General features: G+C 37.6%; 1 protein-coding gene across 3 annotated transcripts in view; it reads left to right on the forward strand.

The window, feature by feature from the left end:
* SHTN1 (shootin 1) overlaps nt 1-20,107 on the forward strand; it is a 97,859-nt gene that overhangs the window by 12,669 nt on the left and 65,083 nt on the right. For all 3 annotated transcript variants that reach the window (XM_045569056.1, XM_045569055.1, XM_045569054.1), the window contains exons 2-3: nt 4,706-4,758; nt 14,673-14,733. In XM_045569056.1, coding sequence (XP_045425012.1) covers nt 4,706-4,758; nt 14,673-14,733 — 114 coding nt within the window. The remainder of the gene's footprint in view (nt 1-4,705; nt 4,759-14,672; nt 14,734-20,107) is intronic.

Genomic DNA, 20,107 nt, shown 5'->3' on the forward strand with positions numbered 1-20,107 from the left:
CCGAACTGAGCCTCCAACAATTCATCCAATACACTTTAGGTTTTCCTATCTTAGTGTTGATTTTCGAGGAGGTTTTCTGCTCTTCTGTTTCTGGGCTTCTGCTTTAATAAATTGTGATTCTCTATATCTGCCTATGTGTCTCCAGTTTTGAAGGTAGTGGTTTGCTCTGTGACCTCAGTTCTCTGATGGCTCTAAGAAGTGTTGTTGATTTTCAGTTTGTTTTGCCTTTTTGTTGTTGTGAGGATGGAGAGATGATTTACAGGCTTCCTTACATGCCAGACCAGAACGCAGACAAGATACTCAGTTTCCTTCCTTCCTGTTGGTTAATTTGAAGTCACTAATATAGTTTGTGAGAGTACTTCTTAAGCATCATTAATTTATTAACACTGGACTGTGTGTTCTACCATGTAATGAGTAAATTTCAGGTTTGCCATAATTTCTTTTCGGATGTGAAATATGTCACCTTTGTTTTCTGATCAGGTTTTCCAGCAGTGTTTTCCCTGGCTTTCATAATGCTTTAATTAACAAGTGAGGTATAAATGACTTCTCTTTCTACTCTGGCTTTAAGAAGAGCACCCATTGGGATGTGTGCAAAAGGGAATAATGTCCTAATTGAGCACTGTTTTATGACCCATGTCCTCATTCCCTGTTAGTAAGAGGTGTTTCAAGCCCCCCTGAATCTCAGAGACCCACATATATTCAGTGGGTGAGAATCTACATTAGAAGATCTCAGGAGGCTGTGTTTTTCTGGTTACATTTGTTGGCTATTTAAAGCTTCATTTTTATTAAGTATCCTGATATGAGACCTTTTTACTATGGGGAAGAGAATATATGCTCTATCATGATTTGCTCATGTGAAGACCTAGATCCATTCTTCCTTAATTTAACACATATTTATCACATGTGCTACTGTATTCAGGCATGTGCTACTAGTGGGCACATCTGGATGGATGAAGACAGCCTTCACCCAAGAGGATTGTTTCTCATCTAGTGCTTTAGCACATTGCACACAGTAATGCTCAGTAATTTTTTTTTTTTTTTGCTTGAGCGTCTTTGGGAATCAGTAGACTGATTCTGTCTCCACCACTTTGTATTGTGGAATTTGATGTCTTTATGCACTTGTGTCTTCATTTATAAAATGGGGATGTTAATATTTGGCTTGTTTTGCATCACAGATTTATATGAACCATTCATTTGTTCGATATAGGCATAAGCCCTAACCAGAGGTGGTGGTGGTAAGAACTTTAGTTGCCACATTTCTGAAACAGCTAAGTCTACTCAACTGCTTCCTGGGCTGCTGGCTATGTCATGATTTGCAGCTTGAAAAGAAAACTCCTTTTCTTGGCGTTGGGGAGTTAGAAAATAGAAAAGCAGCATGATTCTTGAAACACATGCTCTGCCTGATATTCTCCTTGTTTTCTCCACCACCTTCCTTTTTCTTCCATTCTATGCTGTTATGTAGTGGTTCCCCATCTTGGTTGTACAGCCTGGAACATTCATTTCTAAAATTAAAAAAAAAATATATATATATATATATATATGGATACCCCAGCTCCACCCCAGACTAGCTAAATCAGAGTCTTGGGGTGGGAGGGGCAAGGCATCTGTGTGATTTAAAAGCTCCCCAGGGATGTTAATGTGCAGCCGGGATGGACAAGCACAGCTCTCAGAGTTGTTTCCACTTCTTTGCCACTTTCTTTACTACCAGGAACTGTTTGCAGTTGATGTTTAGCCCTCTTTCTCCTCCCTGTATTTGGTGGAGGATAGCAACACCCTGGGTTTCACAAATCTTTCTGGTCTGCCATCTTTCAGTATGTGTGGGACAAAAGTAAGCCAGAGACTAAGAGCATTAGGGATCAGCCTAATTTCCTTTGTCATGTGCCCAACATTTGATGTACTTGCTGTATTATTAGTAATAACCATGGCTGACATGTTTTGAACACTTACTATGCCTGAACACTCTTACGTATGTTAACTCGTTTACTCTTAATAACAACACTATTCAAGATATATAATTATTATTCCTTTTCCAGATGAGAACCTGAGACTCAGAGATTAACTAACTTGCCCAAGGTCCCCTAGGTGCTCGAGCTGGGATTAGGATGTACTTTTTAATGACTGTCTTATATGACTTTCTAGTACAGTGAAATATACTCTACCTGTAAGCCTGAGCGATGAAGTCTTCTCAAGCTGTGGGTATCTTTCATACGGCAGAGAATCGGTCAGATTCATCTCTTTTTTGGTTAATTCAGGATTCGGAGGATCTCTTATCAAATCGCTTGAGCTGTGCAAGCTCACTTTTTAAAATTTTCAAACTGTGAGCCAGTTCTGAAACAATAAGAAAGCTTTCTCTGTGACCCCCAACATTGCCAAAAAAGAAGTAGCTGAATAATACAGGTCACTTCAGTTTTTGCTAGTTTTACTGAGGGTGGAGTTATGTATCTATTCACTGTGATATATACGTATACGTCATGTATGTGTATGTTTGTGTGCACGTATGTGTGTGTATGTATAAGTGTTGTTTAGGGTAGTGAGTTTGGTATTTTAACTTAAATAGAAGTAAAGATTTTTCTTTTCTTTTATGCCCGGTCCCCCAGTAGCCCGCTTCTTTTCACCTTCACCTAGTGGTTGAATTCTTTCCATATGTTCCCCTTCCTTTTCTGGTACCTTGCTTTATTTTTAAAAAAGTCATACATAGTCACAAGAAAGCATATTTTCTGTGGTTTCCATTAAATATGATAGGTCAAGAGTTCTTAATTAATGTTTTCATAAAGACCCAATAATTGGGAGTCTGTGGTGTTTCATCTGGGTTCTATTGGCAGTATAATGGAAGAATAGTATCAATATTTTTAAAAAGCCTTCAAAGCTGGTGTTTTAAATAGAAAAAATTCTTAATGTCAGTGTGAGATCATGGTTTTATAAACTTTTATTGTTTGTTTATATGTCTATAAAGTAGGTTACCAATAATAGAGTGTTAAATCAGTTTTTATTTTTTCAACTTCATCTACAGATACTTTTAAATGTCAAGTAACCTAAATCAAAGTCTCTCAATAAAATATTTGTACATTTTTTTAAACAATAGTAGATACAGTAATAAGATTGGGGACCATGACCGTAGACTACCCAATGGCATAAGTGCATGTTTTGGGGATCTCTTAGTTCTTGTTTCTTTCTGTTAAAAAGAGAGCACATATCATTGGTTTTTCACATCTGAAGACAATTTAGTTCATCCTCAGGTGTTGGGGCTTGTGTGGTGGGGGCTGAGGAGCTGGTTGTGCAGAGGTCTTCATTCTGGGTCAGTCAAGTCTTTTCTGTTTAAAGTATAATTCTTTTCAAAAGGGCTATATCTTTACATGTATACTTTCACCTGTTTTATGGGCTAATTTTCAAGGATTCTTTTGGAATGTGGCTTCAATAAAATTGCCCATTAATTCGTATTTAAATGGTTATGGGGTGCTAATAAAACTTCTGGACCTTGGTGGTATAATCCCATAACTATTTGTCAGTTTGAATAGGATTTTAACATTTCAGTACTACCATCACTGTAGCTATTCTGAACCCTTTGGATCACTGTGGGAGGAAACAAAACACATATTTTACCATGTTAATTGTCTGTTTCCAGGGTGTTTTCTGCCCTAGTGGTTAGAATCATACATTTCTAGAATTAATGACCAGATTATCTGGGATATTCTTGAAGCTACTGGTTTCAGCTTTTTTATATCTGTCTTTAAATTATTCATAGAAATAGAAAGCTCTCTTTGTTTTCTTCTTCTTCTTCTTCTTTTTTAAAGCAAAACGAAGGGGCTTTTTTGATAGATAAATCCCAGTTAAATCTTATAAAAGATTGGTGATTTAGTGACTCTGGTGCCGGTGAAGTGCTGGCCCTGGGGGTGACTAGCAGTTGTAGACTTACCTTAGGTGTTCTGCTCCATCATCGATCTTAGGTCATTCTCTTTTTCCCCCCCCACTTAATGTGCTCTAAACTTTATATTCTCAACAGTGAGGGTTCTTAAAAATGGTGCTTTGACTAAAAGATGAATGTGGTAGTTCAGGCTATTTTATTTTTCTGGCAAGAAGGGATTTTAGGTAGAAAACTGTTTTTCTCCCACATAGTTGGAACTATTTTCAAACAGTTTACATACATTCCCATTTTAGTGAACTGAGCCTGGCTGACTTCTGGTCATGGCTTGATGACTGACAGACTTGCCTGAAAATAGTTGTTCTTAGCTGAATGCTCATGGCATAAACTTTTTGCTCTGTGAATAAAGCAGATGTGTGACATTAAGTTGAATATACAAACTGACTTTAGTTTCTAGAGGCTGATTTTTCTAAATAAACCTCTGATTATAGCACCACAAACTACTAATAGTGCTGGGAGAAATTTCAGGGAACATCCACCCGAATCCTTTCACAGGAGCAAGTGCTGAGCATGAAAGAGGAGAAATGACTTCTCCTAGGTCACCTGTCTTGGCTCAAGGGTCTTTCTAATGACCTAGGGGGAACTGAAATTTAGCTTGGTGAGCTCTCACATCTGCTATGATCTCTTCTTCTTCCTTACTCTTAAAGTCAGAAGCCCTTCTGCTGTGGCCTCTTCTCCACCCTACCCCAACCTAGTAAATAGACAACGGGGGTTAGCTGGGTTCCCAGGTTTTCCTACAGTAAACTTTCGATAGTGTTATAATGTTGCTTTCCTTTTTTCTTTTAGCAATAGGCGAATATGAAGACCTTAGAGCAGAGAACCAGAAAACAAAGGAGAAGGTTTGTACTTTACCCTTTTTTTCCCTTTCTTACATGTGTAAAAGCCTAGGCGGCATAGTGCATTGTTCAGCCACCAATTTCAGTTAAATGTGAATGAGGGTTTCTTTTTTTTTTTTTTTCCCTTTTCTCTTGCATGTGTGGTTCAAGCTAATATCAACTCCAGGCTCCAGATGGTAAAGAATAGCAGGCCTGCCACAGTGGGCGCAGCTCTGGGAGATTAACTGCACGACTAAATGTGCAGCAAGGCACCAGGCCAAGCAACTCACGTCCCCAAGAATTGTACTTTTCCCCTAACAGTCAGCTTTGAGATTCTGGTGATGGTGTTGAAAGCCTGAGACATGTACCTTTGGGACCTAAGCACATTAGATCCTGGAGAGAACTCCTTGAAATTAGTTATTGGTGTTTAACCCAAATACCTCCACAAACCTTTTCTATGTTTACTTCCTCTATCTATATGAATAATATACCAGAAGTTGAAAAACATCCATGTAAAGATGGGAAGCCTAGTGAATATTTTGAGGGACTCTTGTTAGTTTTATTTTTTAACTATTAAATAATTCTACTTGACCTTTACAAACTGTATCCTTTTTGTTGCTGAAAATGTTTGTTTAAGATTTGTGAATGTCTGCTAATATATATTTCCTTGTAAATTTAAGGAGAGGACAAATAGAAGGGCAGGCTAAAGTCTGAAAACAGAGGGACTGAACAGAAAATGAAAACTAGGAGAGAGGAAGCAGAACTGTCCATTTTTGGTTTCAGATATAAATAGAATTTACTTTAAAAATTACTTTGATGGATCAAATATTTCAAAATATTTGTCCATGGTAGAATATTAATAGAACAAGTCCTTAGTGATTATTAAAGGTGGTCATCACTTCAATAAATTGTGAAACCTCATCTTTAAAATTTCAGAGTAAGAACTGTAATAAGAATGTGTATAGTGAGCTAAATATTTGTAAAACTTCTGCCATATGTGGGATTATTTGTTGGGCCCTTAAGAATCATATTTAACTTTTTCACTCGTATTAAGTTGCCACTTACATAGCTGTAGTATGGTTGGTGATATTAATGGTAAGTACTCTAGTTCAAAGCAGATTATCATATATTTTTAGATCATTATTTTTCACCTAGTTTTAAGGCTCCTTTGCTCTTTCATGGAATCTTCAGTGTCCCGTGAAACCTTAAGTTTCCTCTCTCCCTTTGTCAGGCAATTCAGGGAATGGTAAATGTGGGTGATAAAAATATCCATGGCAGAAGGTGGCTGCTGCATGCATCTGTAATATGGTGAGAAGGTCACAGAAAATAGTTTGACAAGAAGATTTCTACTTCTAACACCGAAACCACACCAGATCACAGATGGTTTGAGAATATAAACAGGTTGGGAGGTTGTGCTTAAATACTGGGTCCCTGATGCCCTGTAATTTCTAAGCAAATCTAGTGGGTGATACTTAGGCCACGTAGCTTGACCCTCTTTCCCTAAGACACCCAACCATCTTCCAGCTCTAGGAGGACAAAGAGAAGTTACCAGCCACTGAGTCACTTTCCCAGCTGCTCCTGTCCCAAGAGGGGAAGAACAAAGCAAGTTGGAGGGTTAATTCAGGAGAACTCTTTGACTTAACTTAGATGGTAACAGGAGGAAAAGCAAACAGGTGTCCTCATACGATTGAGAAGGATATAAAAGAATAACATAAGAGAAAGAAGATCAAATTTTTTGTTTATTCTTTCCTTCTTCTTTCATCCTTGCTTACTCGTAGACCTAGCAGTGCTCTAAAAATACGTAGTAGTTGCTCTGTAAGCATCTACTGTTGGTAGGGATGAGGGTTGTTTAAGTGAGAGCCACTTTCTGCAGTGAGGTTTTAAGTGAACCATCTGTTACGCACATGGCATTATAGGTAAAATGCATTTGGTAAAAGAAGGATTATAAATTACCTCAGCCCATTAACTGTTTACATGTTTCTCTACATAGAGTATGGCCTAATACTTTTGTAACATCTGTAGGCATTATTGACCTGCTTCTGTTCAATTCTTTAAAAATAACTATTAACAGAAACGAGGAGAAAAGAAATGAAAGCAATATGGAATGCCGTGTGGTTGGGTAAAACAAAGTAGAGTGGTTTTAAGTTCACCGCGCTCTGTTTATCTTCTGTTAGAAGACTAGCTTGCTTATTACTGGAGATTTTTCCCCAAAAAGGGGGGCTGTATTACAAAAGAGGGAAGCATATAATAAAAGCCTTTTACAGAGCATAGAATGAGTAAAAGCAGCTTTAGTTCTGGAGGTGGTAAATGGAGAACACCATTTTCTCTGCGAAAGCGCTTTCTCATGCCTGGCCGGGTGAGCTTTGTCCTGTCGGCATCAGCAAATAACACGTGGCCATCCTTCCCGTGTGGCCCCAGACCAGGGTTCAGTTAAACCAGTTTGGGAGAGCAATCTCAAGGAAGACTGTTTTTGCCATAGTTAATTTGATGTGGGGGAAATTTTGCACAAATGTGGGGAGAAAGAAAAAATAAATTGCAAGGTATTTCTCCCTTCCACGTGTCCACAGTAAATCTAACTATCTTTGTTGCCAAGACATGAATCTTTTCCATGGGAAGAGGCAGTGGACATGATTCCTTTGGGTGGCATCTTTTTCTGCTTTGTTTGGAGGCACTTCTGTTGAGACAAGTGGTTGGACATGGTGCTCTTCAGGGAAGACGGTTGCTAAAGAGGCTGTGTCGATGAAGAAGCTGTTATGGGACATCCATGTTCTCTTGTCTCCTTCATCTAATGCTCCAAACTGCCTTGTGCCACCCCCGTTTCACAGAGGAGAGAACAGGACCTCAGGGCTTGAGTGAGTTTTTCAAGATTACACAACTAATTAGTAACAGAGTCTAAATTTAAACATGGGTTTTCTGACCACAGTTTTCTTTTAGAGGCAGGTAAACTCATGGGAGCTTATTGACTCTTTGTCCACAAAGGTCCTAATTTTGTTATTAATTCTTTTATCGTTAGCACCAGAATTTTTCACAGCAAATTATCAGACTGAGTACTTTCCTGGGTCATTTGTCTTCACCGTCTATCGGTTTTTGTTGAAAAACTGCAAGTTAAATGTCAAATCAATTTTATGTTAGCAAAATCCATGCACGTGTTCATATGTGTGCATATATACATATATATGCATGTAGACCCTGACATAATGCATTCCGAGGATGATTGGAGGAGATTTGGGGGAAAGGGTGGGCCAATGGTTTAATGGATCTTTTCCTTTGCAGCTCTCCCTTTGTAGGAAAAATGGAATGTTGGCTGTTTTGTGGTTTTTATCACTGACTTTGAGGATAGAACCAGAGTCTGTTTGAGTTTATAAGGAAAGCTATTTTGAAGGGAAAACTTTTTGTTGAATACCTTCTGAGTATTTGGGTATAAAGAAAAATATACAAAGATCCTACTCTTAAGTAAAACCACACTAAGGGCCACAAATAAGTTGACAAATAACTACAATCAATTATGCTGCTATAAGTGAGTGCCTAGAGGTTGGCAGTGGGATAGGAAAAGAACAGAAAGACAAGCTTCCTGTTCTTTTCCATGTGACAAACTTTTATTGGCCTTCAATGCTTGGCTTAAATATCACTTGTATTTTTCAAAGTCTTCTCTAACTCTCTCACAAGCAGAATTAATTGCTTTGTTTTGTAATAAAACATCTGCATATTTGTTATGTGCTTATCACATCAACCAAAATTTATTATTGTCAAAATATTAAATAGGGTATAAACAAGCAGTATGGGTTGGACAAAAATGTAAAAAACTTGAGATTTTTGTGTTTTGTTTTTTTTTTTAACATCAAGATAAATGGTGATTATGGAAAGGGGGCTACTTGCTACTTTCCATTATTTTTTACCCATTTTGTAAATGGAATTATGTGAAAAAGTAAGGGAGCCTATCATCGAAGTGAACAACTCTCCCAATCTACATTTTTGAGTATGGAAAAATAGGTGATGGGATCAACCAAATAAAATGTTTTACTTTGCTTATGTAGCAATCGCTACATTCAGATATTAGTCATGCTTCTACAATTGAAGGGCATTCTCTTGTGACTCACTCAGGATCTTTGTCATAATCGTTTGGGGTTTTTTCCTATATGGGGGAAAGGCCTCATTGAGCTTTGAATGGAGTAGCTTTCACATTTCTCGGGGTGGAGGGGGTGTGTGTGCAGTGTGCATAAAAAGAAGGAAATCTGTATAATAGAAGAATGTCTGCCTTTAAATAGTAAGTATGTTTAATATTATGTTCTGAGATCGAGTTTTGAAATGCATAAATGTTTAAGTGGGCTGATTAGAAGTCGTTTGGGTGAGCTACTGTAACAGTGCATCAGGCGGTTCTGTCAGCATGCCAGGAACAATGAATGAAAAGAGAATGAGACAGACACTTTCCAAGACTTATGTTTCAAGAAGCAAGATATATGATACTGTTTGCATCTTGGCTCAGTTGTCTATTGTTAACATTTCTTACTCTTGTGTAATATTCAGAGGTGAAGGTCCCAAAGTATTTTATTTTTTAAAAAAATCAATAAAGAAGCCACTTTAAAGAGCAAAATATGCATCCATTATGCTAACTGTTCATGCATAATACATCCACATACATGCAGTTTCTTTGAGACAGAGTGGCAAGTGGTTGTGCCAGAGAAAAAGTAATTACTTAGCAGTTTGAAAGTGAAAATGAGTCTCTTATTAACAGCAATCTATCCAGAAACAAAGAGCAAGGATCTCTGTTCTGATGACATGTGTTTCCATCTAACACACAATACCTAGAATTTGGAGAATGCTGAAAGACAGCTTTAGGGGGCAGCTACTATTTCTTCTTTATTGCCTGTGAAAATTGGAAGAAAGAAGAACACCAAAAGAGAAAGAGAGTGAAAGGAATTCCATCCTAGTGGGAATGATTTAGTGTATTGTAGTCTTAAAGGATAAGTGTGTAGAAATCTGGAAAGCACAGTTGAGTCCTAGCCAAACTTACATAGGTGGAACAATAGAATTGTTGATTATTAAAAATGATTTGGTGGTATTCTCACTGCATCATCAAGGATTCTAAAACAGGTAAATATACACAGTTCTGGTACTATGCATATTTAAATCTTTAAATACTATAACTGGATATAAATAAACTTCAAGAAAAATGGTGTGGGGTTAAACCTCTCAGACTTAGTGTTATAGCCTCTGCCTTTAGTGCAGTATTTCTCTCATTATCAAGTGTCCTTATAAATGGCTTATTTCATTGTTGATCTTTCTTGGTAGATCCTAAGTTTTGTGAGAACACCTTGTCTGTTATGTTCCTGTATTCCCCCCAGTGTTTAACACAGTGCCTTGCACATGGGGGTCCTGTATAAATTTGTTCAGTTTTCAGAAGAAAGAGACATTCGATGATTACAGTGGATACTTGCTTAGAAGTCTAATTTAGTCATCTGTAAGGTACCTGCCTATGTATAGATTGTCCACTTTCTTCGAGTTGTGTGAATGCAGCACATGTATGCTCTTCTATAGGTAATCCTCCCTTCTATTTATTCACCAGGGAGATAAAGATGAATGTTTATAATAGTGGAAGTTAGACACCATTCAGAATGTTGGTTTTTCTTCCGTAAAACACACACACAGCAAATATAAAGATGTGTTGGTTTCTGTATCAGTTATATGTATTTCTGCTTTTAAGCAGACATTTTAGTGTTGCCAATAGTTGGATGATACGTGAGGGAGAAAGAATTCAGCTGCCCATTTTGCGGGGAGTGGTTCAGGAAAGATACCAATTCACACTGCAAACACCTTCTTCTGCAAATCAGTCTGCCAGTGCTCTGAAATCCTGGTTTAGTTTCAGAAGCCAGGTATACCTGCCTGGATGAGGCTCAAGGAAGAGATCTGGAAAACAGCCAGGGGGTCTAGTATTAAGGGCTTTCAAAACCAGCAAGGCCAACCTGCGGTCAGTTCACCACTTCATAAAGAGCCCAGATAGAGGCTCTAGAGTAGATGTAATGTTATCCGACTTGCTCACACTAGCCAGCACTCATTCTGCTGGGTTCTACCCTAGCCTTGAGCTACAGAGAATCGTTGGGCATCATAATTAAGTGATGTGGGCCCCAAAACATCTGTTGCTATTGCAAAGTCTTCATGAGCAATTCTCACACAAAAAGAAGCAGTTTTTACAAATGGTGCAGCTGCGTGAGCAGGGTAGGGGGTGGGATGGGCGAGGGGCTTCTGTGTGGTGGAAAGATGAACCATTCTTCTGAAAAGCCCATAATCCTTGATAATTTCTCCCTGTTGGTAGAATGAGAGAAAGGTTGCAAGATATTTTTCTGGGTTCACCTAAAATGAGGAAATAAGTGGGTGTTTGGATCTTTGCTTAGTAAATGGGTATGTCCTCCATATTTTGTTCAGTTCTGGTTTGGAACAAGTAAGCTGCATTTACAGCATGTGTAGATTCTCCCCACCCCCAACACACACCCTTTTCAGCATAACAGATGGTAAATTCTGTGACTGCCAGTTCTAGCATAATGTGGTTGCAGAAAATAGAAAGCAAAGCAACATGAAGACCCCTGATAGAACACAGCTGGGGCTGAGAGACAGCTTGTGAATCTGCTGATGATAACTATAGGGTTAGGGTGAACATATATGGCTGAACTATAGAAATGGGGTACCTACATGTTAGAATAAAACTGATATTGAGACCTGTTTTTAACCAGAGCCTGTCTGTCTGGGCCTTAAGAGCAGAGAGCATGGATATAGTCTTACTTCTGAGCAACTGGTACAAGCCTACCTAAAATTGCCAATTCACAGTAACGGTAGGTGCCTTGGTGGTTTGTGTGTGATGTCAACTGGTGGTCTTTTTCAGACCTGACTGGGTAGAGCACTTGTTTAATGCTCTTGTCACACAAAGTCTCAGTGAAGACTGTGGCTATTTGATGTAAGTGAGAATTGAACAAACCTCTGATTCTTTCAGGTAAAATTTTGAGAGAGACATAGAATGACCCAAGTGACATTAAGCCAGGAGCAACACTACACTCTCAAGCACCAGCTCTTAGATGAAGACAGTTTTTCACAGGGCATTTCACATTTTTCAGAAATGCCAGATTAAGAAATACGAAATTAATTTGAAATTAAAACACTAGGTATATTTCATTTGGCAATGACAACTCAGGAATTTGAGTCTGGTCAGAAATCAGGTTTCTATTTGTGCATTCTTGTGTTCCCCAGCCTTTTTGGCACCAGGGATCAGTTTCATGGAAGAAAGTTTTTCCATGGGGGGGTGAGGATGGGGATGGGGAGGCACCGCTCTCCTCCTGCTGTGCACCCCCCATTCCTAAGTTTCATGGAACACAATTTTTCCATGGGGGAGTGTGGAGCAGAGCCCTGGAGCCTGGTCCCTAACATGCTACAGACCTGTACAGTCAACAGCCCAGGGGGTTGGGGACCGCAGCTTAGACTATACTGTGCATTGTTGGAGGGTGGGGGGTGAGCAGACTAGCAGGAGTAGTGGGGAAGTCCAAAACAAACAGAAGCCAATTCTAGAAAATAAGAGAAACATTTCTGAAACAGCAGTCTCCTAGAATTAAGGGTTAATTATACTGTCTGGTATAGTCTACTTGGGTTATGGAAGGTTCTAGGAAAAGCTTTTATGAGAATCCAGAACTCTAGTGTTTAGAATTTTAACACCAAAAAATGATAAATGTAGTTTATCTGGTAGGTTGGAAATAGAAAGTATATTAGATTTTTTTTTTTTTTTTGTACAGAGGATAGATTTCTACAGGGAAACCTTAATGAAAGAATATACCTTCTCTTTTAGGAAATAATCTTTGGTCCAGCCTGACTTATTTTGGGGAGAGTCTAAGTCAAGATTTTGTCACGAACTATAAAAGTGATCCCTGAAAGTATAGTCTTCTATATCAAGATTTGGTAACCAGCTTTGCCGGTTTAGCACTGTGTTCTTGCTTTATACTCTCTTGCCGGAATGGATTTACACGTACAAACAAAGATAGGTTTTAATGTTTCAGTGACTCTTTAGAGATTAAAGGGGAGAACTGAACTGCTTGCTTCTTACTTTTCTATTTTAAAAATATCTTAAAGGCACAGAAAAAGGCAGAGAATAATATAACAACAGTATTAACTGTTATTTCTTTTGAAATTCAAAAATAAAAGAATGCAGCAGATACAATTGAAGGTCTCCTGTGTCACCCACCCTTAGTCTCATTTCCTCCCTATCTCCTAAGAGACAACTATTGTCATAAATTTTGTATGTATCCTTCCATGTCACGTTTTTATATTTGATATATGCAATATGTATCATGAAACATATAAACATATGAAATGTTTTTGTACTCAAGGTATTTGATTTATATTCTGTAGCTCCTCTTATTTAACATTATGGTTTTTGAGATTTATTTATGTCGATACATATGGCTTTAGTTCATTTATTTTTGCTGCTCTATAGTGTATTGTATGAATATACCATGATTTATTGTTATTATAAATGCTGAACATTTTTGTACAGGTCATTTTGTACATATTATGAGATTCTTTGGGTATATATTCTACTTTACCTAGAAGCAGAAAGGCTGAATCATAGGGAACATGCATTTTCAATTTTGATAGAAGTTTATTTCCAAATAGTTATACCAGTTTACACATTCACCAGCAGTCTGTGAGAGTTTCTAACTCCTGATATCAGACTTTTTCAGTTTTTGCAGTCTGATAGGTGAGAATATCTCATCATTTTAATTTGGATTTTTCAAACACCAGTGGCATCATAATTTTTTAGGCACTGAAATTTGAAATTAAAAACATCCAAAGGGATGAAATCCTAATATATTTATCTGGCATGTTAGGAATCAAATATAATTTAGAGTTGTGCTTTATTTCATATGATACTCTTAAGGAATAAGTTATTCCTAGGAAATTAAATTTTTCATTATTACTCTAATAACTAAAAATGACTTTGTAAAGTTTTAGGTACTTTTGATGGAGCTCTCTACAATGTGTTATACTTGCCTGTTTTATGAAATTCAGGATGAATTGAAGTCAGTCCTCATAAGTGAACTTTAGATTTTTAAAAAACTCATTAATAAGTATGAGATATTTGTTTCTATACCAGATACCCTAAGAGGTCCTCATACTTCAGTAGTTACTTTGAGCCAGGTGCGATGGTGCGCGCCTGCAGTCCCAGCTACTCAGGAGGCTGAGGCAGGGGGATTGCTTGAGCCCAGGAGTTTGAGGTTGCAGTGGGTGAAGAGCGAGACCCTGTCTCTGGAGGAAAAATTATTTTTGCCTTAAAAGGTCTTGCCTCCTAAAGTCTTTTCAGTGAGTTCTCCCACATTTTTAAATTAAAAATCAGTTTTGTAAGTGGTGCGTGCTTATTGTGGAATATTTTTATCTTCTCCTTTTAATTTGCTTACCTTCCTTTATTCAGAATTCTGCGGACACACAGATCATTTTTTCCTGGGCGAGGGAGTGCAGAGTGTGTGGCAGTAGTCTTTCCATTCACTAACAAGTGTGCACCAGTGTTCTGGACAGTGGAAACTGTTGGGAAGCAGACCTGTGGATGCGTGGAGACCTGTGGAGAGTTCACTGCATTAACCTACATATAAAGAGGCACACATGTTCTCTTAAAGATTGAATACATTTTAACTCAGGAATGTTAAATGGGTCTGTTACTGAGGAGATAATGAGCAGTAAGGTGACTTATATCTTAGAAGGTCCAAGAAAACGGGCCAGATAAATGGCACAATACCATGCTGGTTGAGTGGTACAAATACCATGTGACCATTGAGGCTTTTTTCCAAGGTTTCGAATTTTGTTTTGTTTTCAGAAAATTGCTGTTGTTTATAAGTTTGCTCTTGCTTGCTTACCAAACTTTTAAATTTATGATAAAAATTTAACATTTCTTTTCTTTCTCATTTCAGTGTGACAAAATTAGGCAAGAACGAGATGAAGCTGTTAAAAAACTGGAGGAATTTCAGAAAAGTATGTAAGCATTTCAGTGGGATTATGTGAATAGACACACATCCTGGTTAGTTGCTGATGCCTTGGTCATACAATCAAGAAAGCAAGAACTGTCTTCCCATTTGCTAAAAAAATGCCCTGACATTACTAATTTTTAAAGAAACGGAATAAGCATTATTGTTTTGTGAGGGTATTATCAAAATTGGTAATTGTTATAAAAGAGTTTACTATGTAGAAAAATTAAAGGAGAATAAAATTTACTTGTTATCTTGACTCCTTGATAAAAGCCAATGCTAGTATTTTATAGTCTGTCCTTCCTGGGCTTTTGTTTGTCTAATATGTGTATCTACAAAAAAGGCAATCACATTTTGTATTCAGTTTTGCAGCCTGCTCTTTTCAGTAAACAGCGTACTGTGATCATCTTTGCCTTTCGGTAGAGATTGTACATCAGTTTTAGTTGTTGTCCATAGTATTCCATTATATGCTAGGACCATAACTTGTTTATTCCTTCACTGATAGATTAGTCCTGGTTTTTAGCTGTTACAAATAATGCCACGGCCAGTATTCTTATACATATATCTTTACAGTGATATGAATAGTTCCTTAGGTTAAGTCATACTGAAGGGGAGTTATACTGGAGATCTGCTATACAGGATTGTGCCTATAGCTAGCAACACTGTGTTGTATACTTAAAATTTACTCAGAGGGTAGATCTTATGTTACATGTTCTTACCACAGAAATAAATAAAAATAAATAAGTATTTAAGAGCAGAAGGAAACTGTGGGATATGTCTGTGGCCTTGATGGTGTATCACAGGTGTATCCCTGACTCATTTGGTTATAGACTTTAAATCTGTACAGCTTTTTACACGTCACTTATACCTCAATAAAGTGATTTAAAAACAGAGAAAAGGAATTATAGGTTCACAGAACTTAGATGTTTTTAAGAGTTTGAATGTTTGAAATAGCCCTCTCATCAAGAAAAGTTAAATTGCCACAGAAGTGATAATAATTTTCTAAATTTTTGCTGTGTAATTTTTTTATGTGACATAAATCTGTTATTGTTTATCCCCTGAGATAGAACGTAGCTGATCTGACCTAGAAGAATCAGATGGAAATATGTCATGGGCGAAGGCCCAGACCATAGCAGAGAAAGTGGCTCCCTTCTTTGGAGGCAAGCCCTTTGTCCATCATTCTGCAGATGCTGTATCAGTCAGGCTATTGGATTCTATCAAAGTGTTGACTTGGTAACTATGCAACAAAACATTTTATTTCTGTTGAAGGTAAAACAGCCATAAAAATGTAGCATTCTAGTTAAATTTCAATAGAAAGTTTAGTCCAGCATCTGGCTGTAACAAGGAATATCTAAGGGGAATCTTGTTGATAGTTTTATCTTTGGAGGCCAGTATGCTGTGGTAGAAATGCCTCGTAATTTGTGAATGTGTGAATTATAATCACGTGAGACTCTCCTTCCTTAATGTGGGATTTATGAAATTTGCTTATACTTGTGCTGACACCAAGTCAAATCTGAAAGAGTTATACCATTGACATTGTTACCAATTATTGTGCTTGAATTATAGATAGTGGATTGGTGTATTGTGTACAGTGGGGAAGAGTTCAAATTTCTGTTGGTTGGAGATGTTTTGGTCCATGTAGGTAGTAGGGATTTTGCCTCCTGCATTATGCAAAAGCAGAAGCAACTTTCCCCCCAAATCAGCCTTTAGAATAACATGCAAACTCTGCTTTCATCTACCATTTCTTTTTTCCCTTTCCTTGTCTCTTCCTCTAAACACCTTGATAGTTTTAAAAATTTACGTTTTCCTTATGAGCAACTCAAAGTCTGAAAGGGCTCTATCGTAGAGTCTCTGTTGTATTCACTTAGTTTTTAACTTTACTAAGTGTGCTTAATTAGTTTAAAATTTGAATGGCAGGAAAACAGAGTTGCCAACTTTTTACCCAGTCTCAAAAGAAGAGATGTAGACTAAGAAAACTTTACTTATTTGTTAAAAACTATATCTGAGATAAGGGATTTATGGCTTTTGAACAGAGGGTACAATTTCAGATTTGGAAAGGAGTGAGGCCATAATTTATCACCAGGGCAAAGCACTATTTGGTGTGAATCCATGTAGTCCTGAGCAAGTTTCTGTGTTAGTAAAATTGTGATAAATGACCCTGCTTTGTAGGCTGTTTGAGGGTAAAATGAGATAATCTATGTAAAAAGCACTTAACACTGTATCTGGCATATAGTAAGTGCTCAATAAATGTTAATTGCTGACCTCATCTACTAAACCATCCAGTGCCTGACTGCCCTTCAGTATTAAGAGTTCATATCATTTGCCTTTAGGGAGTTAGTTCCTGGATACCAGACTCCACATTTGGGCAGCTGTGGGGAAAAGTTTCTTGTGGTGCTGAGCTGAAATCTGAAATCCCTGTAACCTATGTCCTAGACCTAGGTCTTGAAGTGTAGGAAGAGCAGCTGAATGAGGCTCAGGAAAAGCTTTGTTAGGCCGTAGGGATCTACTTGCCCTAGCTTAGCGTGCTTTTCCCAGGATAAATATGTTTTTTTTCCATATCTCCATGCCATTCTTGGCCCTCTACCGGGTCTTTCTGTGCCTTTCTCCTGGTCTTTCTACACAAAGAACACCGCCACATAGCAAAGCCATGCTGTGTAGGAAGATAGAGTCCTGTGAAAAGAGAACTAATCAAAGTCCTTTCATATCTCTTAGGACACAACATTAGATCCTTTGCTCTGTTGCAGGGCACACCAATTTTCCTACATATGTGCCAACTTTCATGGCTGTTTTCTTATGACATGAAAACCTAAGTAACTTGATGTTGAAGAAGAATTTGTGATATGTTCACCATGTATGCTCAAAACGTATTCTACATCTAACATAGTGCTGGATGTTGGAGTTTAGAGAAGTGGTGGTGACACCTTGCATAGTTAGAAGGGACCATAGGAATCTGGAGTCACCTAGAATGGGTTTGGCTGGGCTTTACCAGTTAGAACTCTGTGATTCAGCATATGTTACTAAACTTCTCTGGGCCTTAGGGTTCTCAAATATATGATCAAATTGCTATGATAATATCTATGTTATAGGATTGTTGTGAGGATTCATGAAGGAACACACGTAAAGGGTTTAGCATGAGGCTGGACATGTAGTCAGGCTCATTAAATGGTGATGGTAGTTGTTTCCTAAGCAGTTCTATACAGCAGAGAACATTCACGTAAAAGGATGTTCACAGATGAACTTAGGCCCAATATATCTTTTCAGTCCTTCAAAAAAACACAAACATGAGTACTTACTTTGTACATAGCATTGTGCTAGGTACAAGAGAATCAGAGATGTGTAAGACAAAATCCCTGCTCTAATGCTCACGGTAGAAGACAAAAACAAGTAAAAAAAAAAAAAAAGTTACCCTACAATGTGATCTATACTACAACAGCAAGTATGTAAGAGCTTTAAGGTCGTAGATGTGGAGAGACAAACTTTGCTGATTCAACTAGCCCGACAGAAACAATAGTTGATGTACTTTTAGGGTTATGCTTCTGAGTTCTCAGGGTCATTAAAATGTTTTCCATTATGAAAAATTTCAAAGTTATACAAAAGTAAGAAAATAGTATAATGATCCCCAAGGTACCAGTTATACTGCTTTAGCAGTTATCAACTCATGTCCAATCTTCCTTCATCTGTATACTCACCTCACTGCCCTTTGGAAACTCATCCAGTCAATGTATCATTTTAATATTTACTAACTGTAAATATTTCAGTATATATTTCTACAAGCTTTAGGATTTTTCTGCAGTACTAGGGTCACTTTATTAAAAGCTCATCTTTTTTTCTTTTTTAAACCTTATGTCACCCAAAAATATAGGTGTAGTGGCCATGGATTGTGGATACTATGAGACAAGCCCAAATTCAAGACCGTGAGGCAAATCATAAACAGCTAAAGTTTTTAAAAACTTTTATTCTTTGAAAGGTACAAATAAATTTATATATCAAAAAATATTTCAGTTTTACAGCATGTGATCTGACTTTGGTTTTGAAAATGGAGTCATACTTTTTAAAGATCTGACTGCCCTTTGAAATATATTTTTCCCTTCCAATCCTGGAAAGTTGATTAGTAGGTTTCTATGCTACCAATTTAGCATTGAGATAATTTCTTAAACTAAAAATTAAAGTACAATTTCAAATTCTACTGTTCCCTGTTTGAGGAAGAAATAAAAACCCCAGCTGATGGAGTACACCATATCAGAATGGGAGAAAGTGTGGGCAGGTACTACCCAGCCAAGTTTATCAAGTTAAATCACAGGGCAGCTTTTTACAAAATGTTTAGAAAATAAATGTGGTGTTTTTTTTTTTCCCCTCCTATTTGCTAGGCCTAAACCTCACTACTGCAGAATGATTTTTCTTATTCTTTCCCAGGCAAGAATGTTATTGAATAAAAAGTCAGATTCCTATGAAAAATGCAGAGTGTTTATGTTTTTGTTATGATAGTGGAAATACCAGATTGTGGCAGAAGATGTCAAGTAGTTAAGGCTAAAAATTCAAAGTAATATTTGATGTTGTAAAAATTGTATAGGTTTCTTTTCTCTTTCCTTCACATTTTTGAAGAACCTACCTTGTAAACATAGTGATAAAATGCCAGGAATATTAGGATTTTAAGGAAATAATAGAGCCTATTATTTAAACTACAATATAAAAGGCAATTATATTGATGAAGAGCTACATGGGCTTTGTGTGTGTGAATAAACTTGGCCTGTGTTCAGCTTCTATTTGTTCTTCTGGCATAAACACATATTGTGTGTGATTCCAGTTTAATGGGAACCCGTTTGTATGCCAAGCAGCTGCATTTTAGGACCTATTGCGTGATTTCATAGCTCTCTGAAAATTGGTTCTATTCAGAACAAGAGATAGAAGAGAAGAAGGGGGGTGGTGTGGAAAGGGGGGGGAGCTTCAACACACAATCATTTCTTTTCAATTGGAGCCAGAAAGGTTGATGACAACATGACCATTGTGTTATAATGATAAGACCACTAAGGCATCTGTACCTCTCATCAAGGCTTTCACACAAGAGCAGATACAATTTAATTCACTGCTCTGTCAGCAGTGCTGATACCATTATGCCGTCTGTCTCCACAGTTATAATCACTGTCCTCTGAGAAATGCAGTTGAAATGATCTTGAGCAGTCAAAGAAACTCTCAATTAAGGCTGCCACTTCCAATGTGTCAGATTGTGTCTTATGCACTTGGTACAATTTTCACTTCCAATCCTGTTTATTTACAATGTCTACCAGTAATTACGCTTAACGTGTCATTTAGTGAGGGGGGCCCCTGCCAAGCCGATTGTTGGGTGCTGCTGTACCATTGAGTGGGAGTTTCTCGAAGTCAAT

The sequence above is a fragment of the Lemur catta genome, chromosome 14 (assembly GCF_020740605.2).
Source record: "Lemur catta isolate mLemCat1 chromosome 14, mLemCat1.pri, whole genome shotgun sequence".
Taxonomy (NCBI): domain Eukaryota; kingdom Metazoa; phylum Chordata; class Mammalia; order Primates; family Lemuridae; genus Lemur; species Lemur catta.